This window comes from Rhinopithecus bieti, unplaced genomic scaffold (genome assembly GCF_001698545.2).
Source record: "Rhinopithecus bieti isolate Rb0 unplaced genomic scaffold, ASM169854v2 scaffold_5260, whole genome shotgun sequence".
In the NCBI taxonomy this organism is placed as follows: Eukaryota; Metazoa; Chordata; class Mammalia; order Primates; family Cercopithecidae; genus Rhinopithecus; species Rhinopithecus bieti.
In genome coordinates, this window is record NW_016805896.1 from 7,768,833 (window position 1) to 7,792,024 (window position 23,192).

At 39.2% G+C, this 23,192-nt stretch overlaps 1 protein-coding gene across 5 annotated transcripts in view; it reads right to left on the reverse strand.

Annotated features, from left to right (window-relative positions):
• Positions 1-7,549: 7,549 nt before the first annotated feature.
• Positions 7,550-23,192, reverse strand: part of MEP1B (meprin A subunit beta) — a 34,753-nt gene continuing 19,110 nt past the window's right edge. For 2 of the 5 annotated variants that reach the window (XM_017874085.1, XM_017874086.1), the window contains 8 exons: positions 21,834-22,052; positions 21,037-21,189; positions 18,301-18,516; positions 15,441-15,884; positions 13,737-13,916; positions 12,219-12,345; positions 11,369-11,573; positions 7,550-9,085 (listed from right to left, as the gene is read on the reverse strand). In XM_017874085.1, the coding sequence (XP_017729574.1) occupies positions 9,071-9,085; positions 11,369-11,573; positions 12,219-12,345; positions 13,737-13,916; positions 15,441-15,884; positions 18,301-18,516; positions 21,037-21,189; positions 21,834-22,052 (1,559 nt within the window). In that variant the 3' untranslated portion in view covers positions 7,550-9,070. The remainder of the gene's footprint in view (positions 9,086-11,368; positions 11,574-12,218; positions 12,346-13,736; positions 13,917-15,440; positions 15,885-18,300; positions 18,517-21,036; positions 21,190-21,833; positions 22,053-23,192) is intronic. The other 3 variants (XM_017874087.1, XM_017874083.1, XM_017874082.1) reach the window with 3 other exon arrangements.

Consider the following 23,192-nt stretch of genomic DNA (forward strand, 5'->3'; position numbering starts at 1 on the left):
GTACTCATTGTAAGTACTAGGCCATGACAGGCTAACATGGTTCCATTTCCCCTCTTACTTTAAAGATAACTGGATGTGGGATGGGAGTTCTCCTATAATTGAAAAAGAGGAAACATTTGTTACCAATTATGCACGACTAAGTAAACTGTTATATGCCCTAGTCATAATCTTTAAAACAACTATAAAACAAAATCCATATACTATCAAAAAACTTAAAGTCTGAAACTAACAGGTCACTAAAATTTGGACCAAATATAACTACATGATATTTAAAAAGTCATTTGACTGAAATGTATAGATACCTGCTCATTGGTTTGTCCTTATGATATATTCTTATACTACATATGAGTAATATGATTATATTCCCATATAAGAAATTGAAGGTTTTTTTCTTCTGTTGACCCTAGAGTAAAATATAAAATTCTCAAAAATGTATCTCGATCTCAATTTGAGAATATTTTTATTATGGAGCAGTAACAATTTACCCATAACTTGGTAGTGTTAACCACCCAAGGGAACCATAGAACTTGTGGCTCAAATGGCCATGACTCTACACAGAAAACAATGATGAGATCAACCTTCAAAGGGCTGACTTTTCTTAATCAGGATTTTTATTGTAAACCATCATAAACACATACTGCAAGGAAAGGCACATATGCTATTGCTTTTGCTAATCAGACTCATATTAGTTTATTTTCACTCTGCTATAAAGAAATACCAGAGACTGGATAATTTATAAAGGAAAGAAGTTTAATTGACTAACAGTTCTGCATGGCTTGGAAGGCCTCAGGAAACTTACAATCATGATAGAAGGGGAAGCAGGCATGTCTTACATGGCAGCAGGAGAGAGAGGAGAAAGCAAAGCAGGAGAGCCCCTCATAAAACCATCAGATCTCGTGAGAACTCACTCACTATCAGGAGAACAGCATGGGGGAAACCACCCCCATAATCCATCAACTCCCACCCTCAACACATGGGGATTACAGGTCCCTCCCTCCACAAGTGAGGGTTACAATTCAAGAAGAGATTTGGGTGGGGACACAGATCCAAACCATATCACCTATTGAAAAACCACTTTCAATCCGTTCCCCCTCTTTATCCTCCTCCTTCCTTTCTCCAGTTCACTGAAAATAATCTGTTTTCTCTAATGTTCTTCCTCCTGCTTTTCTACCGCCCCCTGCTTTCTATCATCCCCTCATATTTCCTCTTCTAGCACTAGCCGTTTTTACTTACGCAGAGCTTATGATGTGCCAAGCACTGTTCTAAACACTTTACATGTGTTATGTAATTTAATTCTTGCAACAACATTATAAGATGTGTATTTTTATTACTTATTATAGAGATGAGGGAATTAAGGCATAGCGACATTGAGTAATTTGTCTAAATGCACACAACTAGTTAGTGTGTGGCTGGGATTCAAACCCAAGCCATCTGGCTCCAGAGTCTCCACCTTCACCACCAGCATGTGGGCCACAATTATTCTTCTGTCACTAAAGTGACTTGCTACACCTTCCTTTTTGGGGGGTGACCACACTTCCAGGTTTGCCAGGAACAGTCAAAGTCTGCTGTCCACAGTCTTTTTTTTTTTTTTTTTTTCTTTTTGAGATGAAGTCTTGCTCTGAAACCCAGGCCATAGTGCAGTGGTGTGATCTTGGCTCACTGAAGCCTCCATTTCTCAGGTTCGAGCAATTCTCCCGCCTCAGCCTCCCGAGTAGCTGGGACTACAGGCATGCACCACCACGTCCGGCTAATTTTTGTATTTTTAGTAGAGACGGGGTTTCGCCATGGTGGCCAGGCTGGTCTCAAACTCCTGACCTCAGGTAATCGGCCTGCTTTGGCCTCCCAAAGTGCTGGGATTACAGGTTTGAGCCACCGCACCCAGCCCACAGTCATTTTTAACATCACCTTTTTCACCCTCAAAATTGTTCCTGTTGAGGTAATAAAGTATATCACACTTTTAAAACTACCTACTTTTTATATCTACCATTTGTTGAATGCCTGGTGCATACCAAAAAATCTGTACTTATTATTTTATTTAACCTCATGGGAATTCCATGGTGCAGTGATTACTGTTCCCACTTTATAGCTGAGGAAATTGTGGTTCATAGAATTAGGAAGCCTCCCAAAATTGCATAACAGCAATTACTGGCCCAGAATTGAAATTCAGGTCTATCTGATGCAAAAGCTCATGGTCTTAACCACTACCCCCATATTTACCCCTTATGAAAGGCAAGAAGCCATGAAAAATCATCTGAAATGTCACTAGCCAGGTAAAGAAAGGTCTACCATTACTGCCTGCATAGCGTTCAACTAGGGCAGTTATTCTGAAAGGGTGGTTCACAGACCCTGGCAACCTCAGATCCTTCCATGGGTCATTGAGATCCAAAATATTTTCCTATTATTACTAAGATATTATTGGCCTCTTTCACTGTGTTGACATTTGAACTCCTGGTGCAAAAGTAATGGTGAGCCCATGACAAGATACCACTTCACACCCACTAGGATGGTTACAAGTTTTAAAAAGAGAAAATAATATTGGAAAGAATATGGTGAATTTGGAACTCTCACACGTTGATGGTGTGAATGTAAAATGGTTCAGCTGCTATGGAAAATGATTTGATGGCTCTTTAGAAAGTTAACACAAAATTACCATATGGCCCAGCAATTCCACTCCAAGAGGTATACCCAAAATACTACAAATAACAATACACACATAACTTGGACAGCTTTGAAGAAGTTGATCAAATTTTTTGAAAAACAGCCACTATAACCTTCATGAAATATGAAATAGATAATTTGACTAGCCCTGTAACTATTTTAAAAAAAGATTGAATTCATAATTTTAAAACTCCCCCAAAAGAAATTCCAGGCCCAAATGGTTTTACTGAAAATTCTACTAAATATTCAAAGAATTAACACCAATTCTACACAATCTCTTCTCTCTCCCCCAACAAAATAGAAGAGGAGGCAACATTTTCCAGTTCATTTTAAGAAGCTAGTAGTATCCAGATATCAAAACCAGATAAAGACAATACCAAAAAAGAAAATCTGACTGGGTGCTGTGGCTCATGCCTGTAATCCCAGCACTTTGGGAGACAGAGGCAAGTGGATCCCTTGAGACCAGGAGTGCGAGACCAGGCTGGCCAACATGGTGAAACCCCATCTCTACTAAAAATACAAAAATTAGCTGGGTGTGGTGGTGGGTGCCTGTAATCCCAGCTACTTGGGAGGCTGAGGCACAAGAATTGCTTGAACCTGGGAGGCGGAGGTTGCAGTGAGCCAAGATCATGCCACTGCACTCCAGCCTGGGCGACAAGAGTGAGACTCGGTCTCAAAAAGAAAACCCAACAGACCGATATCCCTTATGAATTTAGAGGCAAAAATATTTAATGAAATTTAAGCAAATACAATTTAGCGATACATAAAAAGAATCATACACCATCACCAAGTGTGGCTTGTTCCAGGGAGTAAGGTTGGTTCAATATTCAGAATCAATCAATGTAATCCACAGTATTAACCAGTTAAAGAAGAAAAATCTCATGATTATATAGATTGATATAGAAAAAGCATTTAAAACAATTCTACACTCATTTATGATAAAATTTCCAGAAAACTGAAATAGAGAACTTTCTCAGCTTGATAAAGAGAATCTATACAAATCCTACAGGTAACATTATACCTAATAATGAAAGGCTGAATGCTTTTCCAAGACTGAAAACTAGGCAAGAATGTCTACTTCCATCACTCTGTGCAGAGTAGTTCTGAAAGTTCTAGTCAGTCCAACAGGCAAGAAAAGGAAATAAAAGGCATACAGATTTAGAAAAAATAAAACAAAACCGTCCGTATTTGTGAATAGCATGATTGTCTAAGTAAAAAAAACTCAAAGAATCTACAAAAAAAAAACAACAACTCTCCTAGAATTAAGTGAGCTCAGGACACAAGTTCAATATACAGAAATCAATTACATTACTGTATACTAGCAATAAACACATGGGCACCAAAATTTAAAATATGATAGCATTTACAATAATAGTTTCCTTACTGGGCGTGGTGGCTTACACCTGTAATCCCAGCACTTTGGAAGGCAGAGGCGGTGGATCACCTGAGGTCAGAAGTTTGAGACCAGCCGGGCCAACATGGTGAAACCCTCATCTCTACAAAAATACAAAATTATTAGCCGGATGCGGCAGCAGGCACCTGTAATCCCAGCTACCCAGGAGGCTGAGGCAGGAGAATCACTTGAACCTGGGAGGCAGAGGTTGCAGTGAGCTGAGATCACACCACTGCACTCCAGCCTGGGTCACAGAGTGAGACTGTGTCTCTAAATAAATAAATAAATAAAAAGTTTCTCCTAAAATGAGATACACACAGATGTAAATCTAGCAGAGCATGCACAGGACTTGTATGCTGAAACCTAGACAATGCTGAAGAAAGAACTCAAAAAGGAACATAAGAAAGGGAGAGAGAAACTGTGCTCATGGATTGGAAGACTCAAATTAGTAAAAAGGTGTCGATTCTCCCAAAATTGATATTCAGATTTAACTCAATTCTTGTCAAAATCTCAGCAAGAGTTCTTTTCAGATATAGACAAGATTATCCTAAAATTTATATAGAAAGGCAAAGGAACTAACATAACTAAAACAATTTTGAAAAAAATAATAAAGTGGGAGGAATCAGTCTACCCAATTTTACAACTTACAACACAGCTATAGTATATGTGTGGTAATCAAGACTGTATGGCGTTGGCAGAGAAAGACTATATAATCAAGACTGTATAGTAATCAAAAGTATATGGTATTGGTAGAAGAGTAGATACATAGATTAATGAGATAGAATAGAGAATCTAGAAATAGACCCACACAAATATGTTAAGCAAAAAATGCAAAAACAAATCAATAGAGGAAAGATAGCTTTTCAACAAATAGTGCTGTAGCAATTGGACATCCATACACCCACTCCCCCCAAAAAATGAGTCTTAACCTAAACCTCACACCTTATACAAAAATTAACTCAAACTATATTACTGACTTAAATGTAAAACATAAAATTATAAAACTTTTTTTAAGATATAGGAGAAAATCCTCAGGATGTAGGGCTAGGCAGAGGGCTCTTAGGCTTTACACCGAAAGTTCAATCCATTAAAAGGAACAATTGATAAATTGGATTTCATCAAAATTTTAAACTTTTGCTCTGCTAAACACCTTGTTAAGAGAATAAAAAGACAAGCTACAGAGTGGGAAAATGTATTTCTAAATGACATATCTGACAAAGGAATAGTATATAGAATATGTAAAGAACTCTCAAAATACAATAATGTAAGAACAAAAAAGCTTGGGGCCAGGAGTGGTGGCTCACACCTGTAATCCCAGCTACTGAAGAGGCTGAGGTTGAGAATCACTTGCACCCGGGAGGCAGTAGTTGCAGTGAGCCAAGATCGCACCACTGCACTCTAACCTGGGCGACAGAGTGAGACTGTCTCAAAAAAAAAAAAAAAAAAGAATAAAAAATCTGATTAGATGATTAGAGCATGAGCAAAAGACATGAAGAGATATTTCACTCAAGAGAATATGCAGATGGGAAATAAACACATGAAAATAGGTTCAATATTATTAGCTATTAGGAACTGCAAATGAAAATCACGCAATATCACCGCATATTTATCCGAATGGCTAAAATAAAAAATACTGATGCTAAGTGAAAAAGGTGCATCTAAAAAGGCTACGCACCATATCATCCCAACTCTATATTTTAGAAAAGGCAAAACTATGGAGACAGTAAGACTCAGTGGTTACCAGTGGTTGGTGGGGAGGGAAGGATGAATGGGCACAGTATAGAGGATTTTTAGGGAAGTGAAACTATTTTGTATGATACTACCATGGTGGATACACGTTATTATACACTTGTCCAACCTATAGATTATACAACTCCAAGAATGAGCCTAATGCAAATGATGGACTTTTCAGTGAAATTGATGTGTCAATGAAGGTTCATCATTTGTAGCAAATGTACCACTCTGGTGCAGGATGTTGATAGTTGGGGAGGCTGTGTATCTGTGGGAACAGAGATATATGTACTTTTGTTCAGTTTCATTGTGCATCTAAAACTGCTCTAAAAAATAAACTCTATTTTTGGCCGGGCGCGGTGGCTCAAGCCTGTAATCCCAGCACTTTGGGAGGCCGAGATGGGCGGATCACAAGGTCAGGAGATCGAGACCATCCTGGCTAACACGGTGAAACCCCGTGTCTACTAAAAAATACAAAAAACTAGCCGGGCGAGGTGGCGGGCGCCTGTAGTCCCAGCTACTCCGGAGGCTGAGGCAGGAGAATGGCGTAAACCCGGGAGGCGGAGCTTGCAGTGAGCTGAGATCTGGCCACTGAACTCCAGCCTGGGCGACAGAGCGAAACTCCGTCTCAAAATAAATAAATAAATAAAATAAACTCTATTTTTAAAAAATTATGACAACACCAAGAACTGGAGAAAATGCAGAGAAACTGGATCATGCATCTATTGCTGGTGGGAATGCAAAATGGTATAGTGCTCTGCAAATCATTGTGGTAGTTTATTTAAAAACTAACCATGCAATATCCCAGAGAAATGAAGACTCAAAACCTTGCACACAAACATTTATAACAGCTTTATTTGTAATAGTCAAAAAGCTGGTAACAACCCAGATGTCCTTCAACAATGAATTATTCAACAAACTTCAGTCCATCCATATCATGGACAACACCAGTGAAAAGAAACAAACTGCTGATGGGCATGATAACCTGGATGAATCTGCAAAGAATTAAGTTGAGAGGGAAGAGGGAAGCAAATCCCAAAATGTGCCACACTGAATGGTTCTATTAATGGAATGTTTTAAAAATAACAAAATGATATAGAGAACATAATTAACGGTTGCCAGAGGATAAACAGGAGGTGGGAGAAGAGGGAAATGGATGTGGCTCTATAAAGGCAACTTTAGGGATTCCTGTGGTGATGGAAATGTTCTGTGTCTTGATTGTATCAATGTCAATATCCTGATTATGCTATTGTAGTGTATATAGTTCTGCAAGATGTTACCATTAGGGGAAACTGAGTGAAGGGTGGATGGATCTCTCTGAATTATTTTTTATTACTGCGTGTGACTACAATTATCTCTAAATAAAATTTGAATTTAAAAAATTGAGTAAAGTGAGCCTGATGCTACAAGAAAGATGGGATTTATTGCCCATGATAAAATTTAATATTTCAAACAAAAGTTAAAATTTTGGAAAATTTGTTTCTGCCACCATGAGCATAACAATTTCCCAAGACTTAAATACTTTAAAATATATATATATATATTTAATTTGGGGGGTTTTAGTCATGTATTTACTTATTTATTTCGACACAGAGTCTTGCTGTGTCCACCAGGCTGGAGTACAGTGGTGCAGTCACAGCTCACTGCAACCTTGACCTCATGGGTCCAAGCAATCCTCACACCTCAGCCTCCCAAGTAGCTGGGACCACAAGCACGTGCCAACATGCCCAGATAATTTTTTTATATATAGACAGACAGAGTCTCCTTGTGTTGTCCAGGCTGGTCTCGAATTCCTGGACTAAAGTGATCCACCTGCCTCGGCCTCCCAAAATGCTGGGGTTAGAAGCATGAAAGACTTTAAAATGAGATCAGTAGTGCAATTAACTAATGTTGTTTTCATACTGTATAATGAAATGTGTCAAATGTTGTAAGAGCTGCATAACTCAGTGAACCAATATTTTCTAAATTATCAATGCACAGTATTGCAAAATCAGACATAGCTGAAAGACTCAAAATACAAGATAGACTAATGGATTTTACAGGACAGAATACAAAAGTTCATTGATATGGTTTCGGATTTTGATTGCAACTAACCTTTAAGAAGTTACCATTGTCAACTTTTAACAAAATTACTTCAAAAGAATATTCATATTTACCTAAGAAAGCTATTCAAATATGCCTCCCTTTTCCAAGAACATATTTGTGTGAGGTTAGATTTTCTTCACATCCTTCAAACAAATTAATATATCACAATAGAATAAATGCAGAAGCATCTGTGAAAACTCAGCTGTCTTCTATTGAGCTAGGCATTAGAGATTTTCCCAGAAAATGTAAACCAATGCCCCTCTCTTTGCTAAATATTCTCCTGTTTTGAAAATAAAGCTATTTTCATAAAATATTTATGTTAGTATATAAGGGGCTTATTTTTTGTGATTAATAAATACGTTAAATTTTTTCTGGTTTGAATTTCTAATAAACACTTATTTAAATCAATGAGCTGCTTGTAAGCAAAATAGATCCTCGGTAATCTATTTGAGATCCTCAAATAGATTAAAATGTGAAGATTCCCGAATAATCTATTTGAGATCCTCAGTAATCTATTGAGATCCTCAGTAATTTTAAAATGTGAAGATTCCTGAGTAATCTATTTGAGATCCTCAGTAATTTTTAAAATGTAAAGACTCCTGAGACCCAAAAACTTTGAGACTTGCCACGCAAAGAGTGAAATGTTTTCTTGCTGATTATAGTCATTTGCTCAATCAAATTCTAAACCAAGCTCATGTACCAAAGGGACTATATAAGAAAACAAGAGAGTAGCCAGTTGTGGAGAAGAATGTATATTGACAGAGAGTGGGGAGCTATCCCATTACCCTTCCCAATGCTGGGAAATGATGGCACTAAAACTGCTGCAATTCCGCATGGAGGATCATTCCCACTGGGTGTTTCTAGTGGGTTTCTAAGGAATCACTTGTGAGGACACCACACGTGGCCCCCATATGGAAGGATCAGTAATTTGAAAAGCAATCTCTAACTGTTGCTCTCCCTTTTTTCTAGACAATATTATACTTTCAGAAGAGCCTGAATTGCTTTTCTCTCATTTAAAAGAAGGAAACACAAACAGTATTTCACCAAATTGACTTTGACCAAAATAGTGATTTATAGTATTTCCAGATATTTACAGAAAAGATCCATTTTAGAAGAACGAGGTGGTTGTAATATCCCTTAGGCGAATCCATGATGAAGAATCCTTTTTAATTTCATTTGCTGGCCGTATTGTCGAGTTAATCTTCAAAAAGCATGCTGCTAAAAGGGGAAAGAACAATTGATGATTTAATTTCTAAATTTAAAAACTGTTATTTAAATGAATCACAATAGAACGATCTAGTCTTTAAATGAAGTCCCCATCAGTTGTCTCCTGGCCTCCCTCCTAGCTGGCTCCTGCTCCTGATCTCCATTTAGAGCCCTGGCTTTTTGAGCCCACATTATTCAGATGCTAAAACATTACGGTGAACACATACATTTGCCTCAGAAAAAAGGTCATTCTGATTTAAGATCTAAAGGACATCTGTGAGATCTGTTATCAGTGAATTAACTGTAGAAATGCCTAGCCTAAGATAATGTAAGTCAACTGCCTTGTCCTTGGGAATGTGTTTAAATGACCCACACACAAAATAGTTCTGTTGTAGTATTATGGAGTGTGTGTGTGTGCGTGTGTGTGTTTCCACTTACTATCCTTACCATGTCCCTGATACTCTCATGGTTTCCCCACTTTATTGACTTAGTTTCCTTCTGTCTCTTCTCTTTGGTTTTGTCATTTTTCTCTAACTCCTTCCAGTTTTTACTTGCTAAGTTAGAGCCCTTATAACAGCTGTTACACTTCCCATTGTCAAGGAAATATCCTGGCAATCCCATCCACCCAGTTAACTTGTCCCCTCCTGCCCTGCCACTGTTCCACCTTCCATGCACCAAATCCTGGCTCATCCCAATGGCCCAGGAGACCGAACTTGCAGGCACAGCTGCCATCAGGTTGACATACCAGGCCAAGTATTCGCTGATTTTTCCCTTTTATTTTGAGTTATAAAATAAGCTGAAAGTTGTCTTAAAACAAAACAATCTGTTTATATTTTAAGCACTTTTGTAATAGTTTTGTGAGGTAATTGATCTATTGCTGTATTATTAGCATTAAACATCTTCCTGATGTTGAGGAAATAGGACAACAGCCTACGATAATACAACGATTTCCTTTCAGTTCATTATCATTGTCCAGGTTTTGACTGACTTGGTCAAACATGTTTTTATTATTTTATATCTTGATATAAATAATAATATCTTGATACCCGTCTGTCCTCTTTAAAAACTCATAACTTTAAATATAGTATGTCTTGAATAATCATTTTTCTTAAGAAAATGTACTCTTGCTTTAGCCAATTGCGGTATTTTATTTTGGAGATATTCTAATTGGGCATGTTTTCTGACTGGCTTCAGTAGCAATTTTCAGAGATTCCAATTGGAATGAACTAGAACTGGAAGAATTTTAGGGCTTCACTTTTCAGTAATGTTCAGATTTCATGCCACTTTCTCTGTGCTCCTTTGCAAGGAAGAATATGAATCCGCATGTAAAACTGTACTCTACTGCTGGAGTATGTAGTGGATGCTAGGGCACTGCTGCTTGGTCCTGTCCTTTGAATGAGGGCTGTCATGCAAGAAATGCCCTCCCCCAAAGGCCGTTGCCTTGTCCAATTTTATGCCCCCTCTTTGGGGGCAGCCCCATTCCAGCGATGGGAGTACAAAGGCCTGGCCCCCCTCCCTTGATTCAGGACGTGCCTAAGAAGGCATCATCCCCACTCCAGAGCTCCCTGGAGGATGGGCTGAGGCCTCAGCTGCAGCCACATCACAGTCTAACCTCACCCTCTGCCCAGGCCAGCTCCCTCAGCCTATTATATGTGTTCCAGGAGCCCTCCCCAATCAACCTCCTGTGTACAAATATCCATCTCAGAGTCAGCTTCCCAAGGGACCCACTGGAAACAGGGTCGTTTCAGGAGTCTATTCACATTTTAGAGATTTTTTGAGGCAAGACTAAATCCTTTACTTGAAAATCTGCCTTAGAATTAGTTATTCCATGTGAAGCCAGAATGAACTGGAACCTTCTTTAATGAAAAAGCTTCCCCAAACATGCCTGCATCCCCTTCCTACGGGCCTCAGCTCAGCACCACTCTAAAGCCTTTAGAACAAAAACACTTGCAGGCCACCTCTCCACTTTACCAGGAAGGTTTGAACTTGCAGGCAAAATCAATTGTGCCTTTCAGGTCACAGACCACCCCACACTCCAGGAAAAAACCCCTACACACAACTGTACACAATGTTGTATACAATTCCAGGAGGATAATGAACCTCCATAAATCCCAATTTAAGAATTGTTGATTTACAGTGAAAGTAATAGGAACTTTTATAGTCTGAAATCAGTTGCCCCAGCATAGGAAACAAAGAGAAGAAGGCAAGAACCAAAGTATATCAAAAATGTCCTAGTTCCTCTCCATAAGATTTCACCAATAGGTTGTGAATAATCAAACATCAGCCTCAACTTACATTTTGCAGAGTCAAATTTGGTCCGTTTGAGCTCATCTTTTCACGATATTTCTTCCTGGTGCAATAGACACTGACAAGAGTGATGATGAGCATCAAGGCGAACACAGCGGCAGTAGATGAAACGGCAATGACGATGGTGTCTCGGGTAGAGCCTCTCTTTTCACACCTTTCTCCCCTGTACCACCAATCTTCCCCTGACCGGCACCTGCACATTGAGAGTGTGACTCAGAGTTATGAGTTGATATGTAACTCCAGAAATCTTCACAGTTAAAGATGTGGATCACCTTTAGTCTATTTGATCACCAATAGGTCACTGCTATATGGAACTATTTTACCCACTCTGGACTGGAGGGAGACAAGCACCTAGAGCACAGGTGTAAGCAATGGAAAGAAAAAATGGAATTCCTCCTAATCTGATACTAAAACAGCATCTGCAAGTTAGGAAAGGCTGTTAGCACAGGTAATAGAGAAAGTTTAGTTCTCAGCATCCCATGCCCACCACCCTCCAGCTTCACATCTTGGCCAAGGGCTCCTCAGAACGTCAGTATCTTCATCTAGGAAATGGAGGCAGCTACACTTAAAATAACTGGACTGTTGTGAGGACTTTTTCAGACAATTAGAATATAGTGTAATTTTTTTTCATAAGAAATTGTGTTGGCTATCACAAAGATAGTTCTTGTGGTTTTCCAAAGCCCCAAAAGGAGGACAACAACACAAAAAATTCTATGAATGACTGTGAGATGAGAATCAACTGATTTCATTCATAAGAACTATCAAGTATTTAATACTACATTATGGGAATAAAATTTCTAACCAAAGAATGGAGAGATCTCTTCCAAATGATCCTTACCTGCACTCAGCTTTGCCATCTCGAACAGTGCAGACACCATCATTTTCACAGGTGGTTTTTGAGCAGAGGTCTTGGACACTAGGGATTGGTGTTGCCTGGATTTGCGTAGAGTTGAGGTGAGATATGTCTAGGAAAATGGGGAAGAGTGTGGATGGAAATCAGCTTTTGTTTAACAATCATTTGATCTTTAAGTTTCTTTTTCTTTTAATGTCTCTTTTTTCCTTTTTTTTTTTTTTTTTTTTTTTTTTTTTTTTTTTTTTTTTAGAGATGGGATCTTGTAATGTTGCCCAGGCTGGTCTTTGCTCCCGGGCTCAGACAGTCTTTCCACTTCAGCCTCAGAGTCCTGGGATTGTAGGTGTGAGCCATCATGCCAAGCCCAATCTTAAGTTTCAAAATAGACAATGATCAGATTTTAGGCTTGTGAGAAATTCAGGTAACCTTGAAGCACAGTCTAACAACATTGATATAGGCAGCGAGATAAGAACTAGGCAAAGGGAAACTAGGCCAACCTGCTGGGACTCCAACTCAACCACATGCTGGCCTGGATTGTGGGAGCCCAGACGGGTACAAGCCCCTGATGCCAACTTTCAAGAGACAGATAAGGAAACCAAAACTCAGAAATGTAAAGTAATTGAGGGCATTGCCCAAGGTCGCAGGTCTCTGGCTTGGTAGAGCAAGTTGGTGGAGACTTGGAGAAAGACACCAAGTGCCCTGACAACTAGTGTTCTGCTCTTTGCACTATTTGTTATTGCTTCTGGTGGAAATCGCTATGGTCAAAGAGAACTGATGCATATCTGATTTTTTTTCTCTGCTACATAAAATGTTTTCTCTCTTAACAAAAGTTATTTCTGAATAATTTCTCCAAAAGGTATCATCTAGATTTACTCTAATGGACACTGGAGTCAAATTTTTGTGGGTTTTAATTGCACCACCTTTCATCACAAACAACAATCTGATTTACTGAGACCCAAGTGGGTCTTTAATAGAAAATGAGTTAAAATCCTACCACATAAAAAATGGAAACCACCAGAATTGCTGCAAAATGTATTTATTGGCTGCAAGAGTAAGAAATTTAACATTAATCTAACAAGAGATTAATGTCATTTCTGCCTATATATATGTGTGTGTGTGTATATATGTGTGCATGTATGTACATTTGAAATAGATAAGACACAGACATTTCCAGTCATTTCATGTGCTGATGTGATGTTTTTATTTCAGGAATCCTAGAGTATAATTGTTCTATTTTAATTTATTTCTAAAGAAATTTCCCAACCTAAAGATTTCCACTATAGCTTCATGTGGTAGTCATTAAATTCCTTATTCTGGAATCCTTACTGTTTCAAATTAAATTATTTTCATATTATTAATAATCCATATTCCCCCCACACCCCACTCATGCCCATTTCCCCCCACATCTCTACATAATACACCTAAAATTGGAATGCAGAAATAAACAGAAAATAATCAGTGGCCACAACAAAAAACTAGCTTATATAAAACTTTTTATTAACATACCTTCCACTGTCAGTAGGATATAAACATCATCTCCTTTTATGAAATCTCTGCTTTTCAGCCTCTCATGGGTTATAAAGGCACTGGTTCCATAGCCCCCACCTCTTCTAAACTGAGTTCCATTAGGGAAAAAAGCCACTGCTCCCACTTTGGAAGGCCTGTCCCATAAATAGGTTCCATTATCTGAAAAAGCAATTTATATTAATGGAGTGTGTTTATCATCATCGTAGCTTTTGGTGGTAGGAAAGAACAGGCAATGTGAAACACAATTAGGCTGGAGCTCAAAATAATTAAATGATGCTATTGGCCTGTGATGTATTCCCTGGCAAATCACTGGGGCTTGTTCATTTATACTGTCCTAGAGGAAATGAAATTACCTGGCAGGGAGGACCACACTGTAGAATAAGTGTGGAGGGTACCAGAAGTTTCCTAGGTACCAGATATTCCTGGGAATATCATATCTCTACTTATTGACTGGTATAGAAACCCTCCTATCTATTAGAATAATTTCTTAGTAGCCTAAGGCTACTAAGAGAGTCCTTTTACAAAGTTACAGTTTGTCCAGTTAAAGCAATATATTGCTGAGAGAGTTTTTAATATCAGCATAGAATGATGTATCTTATTAACTGAATTATCCACCTAACAGAGCAAAGGGCTTCAGAAGTAGAAGACAAGAATAAGTACTGCTTCAGGGAAAAGATAATGACCTACCCAGCCCTGAGCTGCTTTTAATGTCATTCAGGAAGCAACACTTTGGGAAAAAGTGAAGAAATTCTGAATGTCAAGTCCCTACAATTCCATTGGTGAATATTATCCTATGAGATTAAGTTGGATTTTTTCTATGCCAATTTGGTCCATGTTTTTCATATATAGAATTCACATTTGGCAAAAATATTCAGCTTGCCATAATTTCATTGTTTTCCTTTATGAGGGTCTCAGAAGCAAAGAGTTATTAAAATTAGAAGTGTGATCATTGCTTTCAGTGGGCTACTTCTTTTTTTGAGATGGGAAAGATGGGGAATGATGTCACAATTAGCAAATCCTCTAAAACTTTTTACTAAGAAATTATAATGCATTCTCACACCCTTCCCACCAACACTTGAATGCACCTGCTCAATACCTTCCTTCTGGTCAAAAACTACCCCATTTCCAATGCTGAATTATTTTTGACATTCCCAGTGACGTGAACAAGGTAGCATGAGTTAGAAAAACCCAACATCTGAGGGCCTCTCCACCGCAGGCCTTTCCACAGCTTCCACACTTGACCTGTACTAATTCTCAGAGCGAATCTGTGGAATGGTTACTACAGCCCTGGCTTTACAGTTGAGGACACTGGGGACCTACGAGATTATTTGCTCAAGGTCACATAGCTAATGAGAAGCAAACCTTGGACTTGAACTCAGGCATGTCAGACTCTAAAACCAACACTTCTTGCACAGAAGTGAAAATCTGAGGAGGGCCATCAATTCCCAGGAATACAGTCAGATTCTTCTTTATTTGTTGGAGTCCTTGCTGACATTTCTGATGAGCTCCTATCTGAAAGACTCTGTCCACAATTCTTGAAACCTTTCTCCTAAATATCTGTTCTTAAGATTTGGGACTCAAAATTCCCTGAGTAACTAACTGTGCAATCTCTCATTCCCAAAATGATCCATCCCTCCTAGAGCAATGATTGTTTATTAGCAATAAAGAAAATGAGTTACAAACCAGTGGTCATAAATGGGTCTGTAGTTATACTCCGCTGATTGGACATACGCTGTCGAATGTCAGGATTTTGATCCAAAAGTGTCATTGTGGCTTGTTGCCAAGGACATGGCCACTGTAATTGATCATCATTGGCTCCAGAGATCAAGTGGAAATATAGCCCTGCATTAGTCACATGGGTTAGATTTAAGGAAATCTGAAAGGCATAACCTTTAGAAGAGTAAAATGGAGGGCTATACAAAGTTCCATTTGGGCTGCCAATGAACTGTGTGAAATTCCTTATATGCCAGATATGATGAGGGCACCGTGTTTCCGAAAGATTGATGTCATCAATAGACAGACCACCCAGTGATGTGCCAGAGCCTTTGCGTCCTTCAAACACCACTCTAAACTTCTTGGTCACTTTCAATGTTACATGATAAAGTTGCCAGCTCCCAATGGGTATTTCTGCAAAGAGTTATTATTATTTCAAAGACAAAGAAGTTTAAATTATGTACATGTCAACATTAGATTTCTAGCCTTCTTAGTCAACATTAGATTTCTAGCCTTCTTAGACAAAGGATCATCCAAAACCGATTTATTTCTATGGGTCAGAAGTATGGTTTTGCCAAAGCTCCAGCCTAGAATTATTTACTTAAAGGTGCTTCTATGGGGTCACTCTGTTCTCTGGAATAGCTGAATATTTGTCTAGCTGTTTCTCAAATAAATCACCCTTTCCTAGAGATGGGAGAGTAAATAACAACATCTAGCTCACGAGTACTTCATGCCCTACCTATGAGTTACCTGACATTCTCCATTGTTAAACAGGCAGCAAGCCCAACACTCATAACACTTCTACCCAAGATTCCTGTAACACTCAGGCAAAGCCTTCTTTAATATATTTATGATTTGATTGGAATACTTCCCTCACACACAAAATCTTCAATCAACCTTTTGGTAATATTAAACAAAATCTACCAAACCCTGGAAAGCCCACATCCTGCAATCTACTCTTTAGATCACTTCCCAGTGACTCAGCATTGTAAGTATTTATCTGATACTTGGTACCACCTTCTTTCTTTCCAACGTGCACTCCCTTCCCAACTGTTAGCCCATAACCCTCGCTAGCAGCACATGATATGCCATTTTGTCTGATTTTCTTATATCACATACTCAAATAAGAAGCAGTATACTAAATAATCTGCAGAAACCCCCAGATGGACAGCAGCTGAGAAATTCGTGTCAAACTAGTGGTTAACACAAAATCTTAAAACAAAAATATGTTGGTGCTTAATGTGAAACACAGCTACTTGAAAATAAGTTAGACATACCCAAATGACAGAAAATAAGGAAGCTTCTTAAGTGCCTTTTTGTGTTATTGTATATCAATGACACACCCACAGATTGCTAATAGAAAGGATCCCCCTTCCAATCCTGGATAATTATATATATTATAAATACATTATATCAATATTTGTATTAATTTATATATTAATACATAATATATAACATTTATAGTAACATACGGCTTATATATAAGACTTTTATATATTTAATATATATAATACATTCATTATATTATAATTATACTTTATATTTTATTTTGTGTACATGAATAATATATGTATAATATGTGTATATTCTTAGTGAGATTAAAACCTCATTGCTTATAGGTGTTCACAAAGAAAAATGTCACCTGTATTTCAGATTGTTTCTCGTTGTTAAAAACAGGAGGAAAATGGCATACTCTATTGCATAATATGGATCCAATTGTGGAACAAATTGAATTACTCAATTCATTCAAGCCATGAGATGATTAAGTGGAATAGACAGTAATATATCTGCCAGCCCACAGCCCCTCCCTTTCTCAGTCACCCCCTTAACCATCTACTTGCATAGGTGCTCAACATGGCTCTCCTCTCCGACATATTGTTGGTAAGAAGGGTGAGTACTCACTTCCCACTCAGGAATTGCTCCAGAGGCTGTGTTTAACTGAAGTCATAAGCATCCCAGTTCTTCACCGGGATTTATTTTCTAAGCTTTATATTAGAGGAAGAGTCCTTTTTCCAGACTGATAGCAAATTTGGTCAAATGTAAGCTGGGAAGTGAAACAGCCAAAGGACCAGTCCTATAAAGAAGCCATTCTGAGGTAAAACAAGAGGTGCCCAGCAATGTTCAGAGACAGAGCTACTAAAAATCCCCCCTCAAGCCGGTGTCTCCCTCATCTGTCCCACAGGCTGTAACTACCCCTCAGCCAGGAGCCCGTCCTATTTTGCCTAAGCTAGTTCACTTTGTATTTTTAGGTATTTTATTTTATTTTATTTATTTTTTCAGAGATAGAGTCTTGCTCTGTCGCACAGGCTGGAGTGCAGTGGCGTGATCTCGGCTCACTGCCACCTCCGCCTCCCGGGTTCAAGCAATTCTCCTGCCTCAGCTTCCCAAGTAGCTGGGACTACCGTGTGCCACCACTCCCAGCTAATTTATGTATTTTTTCAGTAGAGACAAGGTTTCACTATATGTTGACCAGTCTGGTCTCGAACTCATGACCTCAGGTGATCCGACCACCTTGGCCTCCCAAAGTGCTGGAATTACAGCTGTGAGCCACTGCTCCCGGCTTTGTATTTTTATTATTTGCCAAGAACTGACCTCCATAGTGCCAGAGACTGGTCTACAGTTTCTTAAGCGAGTGTTACATAACAGAGCACGCAGAAAGAATCTTCATTCTAGCTTCCTTGCCACCACTTAAAACAAGAAGAATCTAGTTCTTAGTTGAAAGGTAGCGACTCAGTAGCCCCTGCCCTATTGTAAATTGTTGCATTAACTAAAGAAAAGACCTAAGATTGCCTCACTTTGAATCCAAACAATAAGAATGTTGACATTGTACCTTTTATTTCTTCCACAAGGGTTAAATTGCCATCCACATTGTCTGCAGAATACTCCCTGATGTAGATGTTCAGTTGATCACTTTCACTGCCACTGTTATATAAGTAAAATTGCAAGCACTGAAATCCTCTTTTAGGGTACAGCGTTCTACTTTCCAGCACTGCTGTGGCCCCCACATTTACAGAGCTGCTATCGAAATGCATGAAGAAACCAGAACCTGTTAAAGAAAAGCAGAATTGAGAGAAAACAGATACTGGGTATGGAAATGTGTGTTTGTTAATAGTGGTGCTAGATTCTTCACACGAGGCATAAGTAACATCCATATATAAATTGCCAGGGAGAAACGACAGAAGCCTAAGCTACATATCTGGCACTTGCAAAAGCTAGCAGATTGACATAACAGTATAAAACTCAAAACTCTCTATTATTTATAAGACGTTTACTTACAATAATCCTTGTACATTTACTTACACTAATCCTTGCTTATCTTCATTTGTTATGAGCTATAAAGATACAGCAAGTTTAAGTATCAAATGCTAATTTTTAAAAAATCCACTGTAAGGTTGCAGGTCAAGACCAAACAGCAGGGCTAAAAGTCTACACAGGACACCTTTCAACTGTCCGCAACCCTGGTCCAGCTCCAAGTGGGAAGAGATACCACTGGAAAAAGATGCTACAGAGGGTGGTTCCCCCTCTGAGAGTATGAAAAAGGAAAATGGAAATTAAGTCAAAAGGAGGGTTTGAAACTTGGGTGGGTAGAGAGTTGTAGCATCTGTGTATCCCAAGGCTAATTCAACGTGAACTTCTAGGTCTTTCTGGAGAGGTGAACACACAATGCGGACAGGAGCAAGAGCCCAACCAGGAAACCAGGGCCTTGGCTGCCCCCTTTTTTAAAAAAACACTTTCTAACTTCTTTGGCTTCAAACTGTCACAAAAAAAGAAGGAAGAAAAAAAGAAAAGAAAGAAATTCAACTCTCAGAAGATACTGTGACTACAGCAACCATCTGGGGAGATTCACATTTTAATATTTTTTAAATGATATTTGTAATGAAAAAATTGAGAATAACTGAACCTGACAATTTCAGAGGCACCTCCCAGTTCTCTGCTTTCATTATCTGCAATACTTAATCTTCCAAGCCATCTCTAAAGAAGGCAGAGCTAGTAATTCTGGTTTGAATGTATATGTATTTTGTTTCCTTTTTTTTTTTTGAGGCAATGTCTTACTCCGTTGTCCAGGCTAGAATGCAGTGGTACTATCTCAGCTCACTACAACCTCTGCCTCCCAGGTTCAAGTGATTCTCCTGCCTCAGTCCTGCAACTAGCTGGGACTACAGGCATGCGCCACCACACCCAGCTAATTTTTGCATATTTAGTAGAGACGGAGTTTTACCATGTTGGCCCAGCTGGTCACAAACTCCCAACCTCAGGTGATCCGCCCACCTTGGCCTCCCAAAGGCCTGAGATTACAGGCATGAGCCACTGCACACGGCCCAATTTTCTTTACCTTATTTCAAGTATTTGCTTAGTTTTCACTATATGCAGGGAATTGTGTTGGGCATTTAAATATGGTTCTAGGAGCAGGCAATTTATGAAAGACACAACGGGCCGGGCGCGGTGGCTCAAGCCTGTAATCCCAGCACTTTGGGAGGCCGAGACGGGCGGATCACGAGGTCAGGAGATCGAGACCATCCTGGCTAACATGGTGAAACCCCGTCTCTACTAAAAAAAAATACAAAACTAGCCGGGCGAGGTGGCGGGCGCCTGTAGTCCCAGCTACACGGGAGGCTGAGGCAGGAGAATGGCATAAACCCGGGAGGCAGAGCTTGCAGTGAGCTGAGATCCGGCCACTGCACTCCAGCCTGGGCGACAGAGCGAGACTCCGTCTCTAAAAAAAAAAAAAAAAAAAAAAAAAAAAAAGTTAGGGAACCTTTCCCTTACTACAGAAATTAGCTTTCAAAAACAGAAAAAAGTGAGAGCTACCTGGTCTGGATTCTTCTTCCTTTCCTCCCTCCCTCCCTATCTACTTTCCTGTGGTCTGAGTAGGACCACTATCCACTATCCAAATATGCATTTAAAAGAAAAATAAAAGGAAAAGGACCTTTTTGCCATTGGAGGCCTCCAATTCCTGCCTAGATCATCTGAGCTATTATTATTAAGCACTGGCCCTAAGTTCTGAAGTCTAGTTTTACATATTTGTTGCCAGAATAAGCAAATAAGTAAAAATGTGTTCCTTGTAGCCAAATAGCTACTTAAGGCAAAACAAAATGAAAATGGAAAGGGATATGCATCTGAAGAAAATTAAATAAACGGTGCTTTTAGATATTTTGTGACAGGAGCATATAATCACATCCAGCTACAGTTCTGAAACAATAGTTCACAGCCTAGTGCTGTCCATTGGAAAGAGTCTCTTGTATTCTGCAAACTTCTAGAAAACAATAGTACTGCCCCTGAGATAAGAGGCCTTGCAGGAGGCCCAGTCTGGTATGCTCTCCTATGGAAACGCACTGGTAGAGGCATCACAGAGCCCAGCTCTGACTTGTAGAAAGAAAAATAAACGCAGAAGGAAAAACAATTAACAATGTCTTTATCAGGTGCAAGACCTACTTCTCAGTAGTCACCTAATGAATAATCATTAATTATTCTGATAGAAATTAGAGATAAATTCCCGGTCTTTCAAAGAGAAGAACGTGGCTGTAGCCATTGAGTACACAACCTAGGAGTATCTCACTCCTGTTACCTTGGCACTGGCCCATGTTGGAGTGATCATTCTCTGGCCCCTGGGGAACCTGTGAAACCCGTTGCCAGTCAGCATTATCTCCTGAACTTTGGATCATGCCACACACATTTTCCAGTTCAAAACTGCACGAGTCCATAAAACTCAAGGAAGAGGCTACAAAAGCAAAAAACAATTACTGACACTCATACAACATGATAATCTAAGTGACAAAAACTGAACTTACCACAGTATTAGAAATGTCAGGTTAGTATTACAGGGAACACCTGGCTGATTCTGGGTGATGGTGGCTTAAAGATCCCTCTTTATTTGCAGAACCCCTACAAAGAAGGTAATTAATTCTGCACATCTGAATAAGCTCCCTGCCCCATCTTTTTTTAAAAAATTATCTAATTTGTAGAAATCTGAGTCTACACTCCCCTAGGTATTCCAATCATTAAGCCACAATCCAGATTATTTGATCCCATTCATATTACAACTAGACATACCATTCTAGCTAAAAGGAAGTGTGAGTATCAATCTTACCCACGTTTGAATTACTAACAGCTTTAAAAACCTGCCTGAGGCATATTCCTACAGGACCCAATTTGTTTTTAGATCTCAACACCAGACGTTGTGAAAAGAAAAATACTGCTTCCAAGTTGTAGATTAAGATCTGAGTACTATTCTGTTCACTTCCTGAATATCAAGTCTCCATAATCTCAGAAACCCCACCAATGCTCGACAAAATGGCACAGACCCACATTTTTTTCTACATAACAGAGGGAAATACAAGTCATTTCAAAGAACCTGTCACATACAGCAGTTATACAGTCGATTCAACTTTAGGAGATCAGAGTCACTGAAATCCATTCGTTGGCCGATCACATCTTCGAAGTCTGAGATTCTTGTGACAATGGTCGGCTCTGTTCCATTTTGGAATGCAGTTTTACTGTAGTGCATTACTGAAGTGTAATCATAGGGAACGTTCAGGGAATCTGATACGCTGTCACTATAGGTGTTAAAATTGTGCTCTCTGCCTAAAGGATAAATAAAAAATCTTTACTTGATGTTCACAAAATTCAGCTTATCTTACTCCAAATACTGCTCACTTAGAAATGGAGAATATAATAAACTCAAACAATTTTTGCTACAACTAACAACAGTTTCATTATTCCCATCTTACAATATAACATTCAAACTTAGAACTGTAATACCAGCAGTGACACTGAACATATCTAAGGTTCTATTGCAGCCCATAGTTAGGACACTGGCATTTAGTCTAAGGCTGTAAAAAACTGCTCGTGGAAGGGAGGATTCTAAAAAGTGTTGCTAACCAGCCTGGACAACAAAGCGAGACCTCATCGCTAATAAATATTTTAAGCCCAGGCATGGTGGCTCACGCCTGTAATCCCAGCACTTTAGGAGGCCAAGGCAGGCTGATCATGAGGTCAGGAGTTCGAGACCAGCCTGACCAACATGGTGAAACCCCGTCTCTACTAAAAATACAAAAATTAGCCTGGTGTGTTGGTGCATGCCTGTAATCCCAGTTACTTGGGAGGTAGAGGCAGGAGAATTGCTTGAACCCAGGAGGCGGAGGTTGCAGTGAGCCGAGATTGTACCACTGCACTCCAGCCTAGGTGACAGAATGAGACTCCATCTCAAATAAAATAAAATAAAATAAAATAAATATTTTTAAAATTAGCCAGGCATGGTGGTGCATGCTTGTATTCCCAGCTACTCAGGAGGCTGAGGTGGGAGGATTGCCTGAGCCTGGGAAGTCGAGGCTGCAGTGAGCTGTGATCACATCACTGCACTCCAGCCTGGGCAATAGAGTAAGACCCTGTCTCAAACAACAACAACAAAAAGTGTTGTTGAACTACTCAGGGCATTGGCCAGCAGTGATGGCAGGCTGAGGACATCCACGGTAGATGGAGATGGAAGTAAGAAGACTTTGAAGGGATGGTGAGATGAAACCTGGGAATGACAACTTTCTTTTTTTTTTTTAATTTTTTTTTTTATTATACTTTAAGTTCTAGGGTACATGTGCATAACATGTAGGTTTGTTACATATGTATACTTGTGCCATGTTGGTGTGCTGCACCCATCAACTCGTCAGCACCCATCAATTCATCATTTATATCAGGTATAACTCCCAATGCAATCCCTCCCCCCTCCCC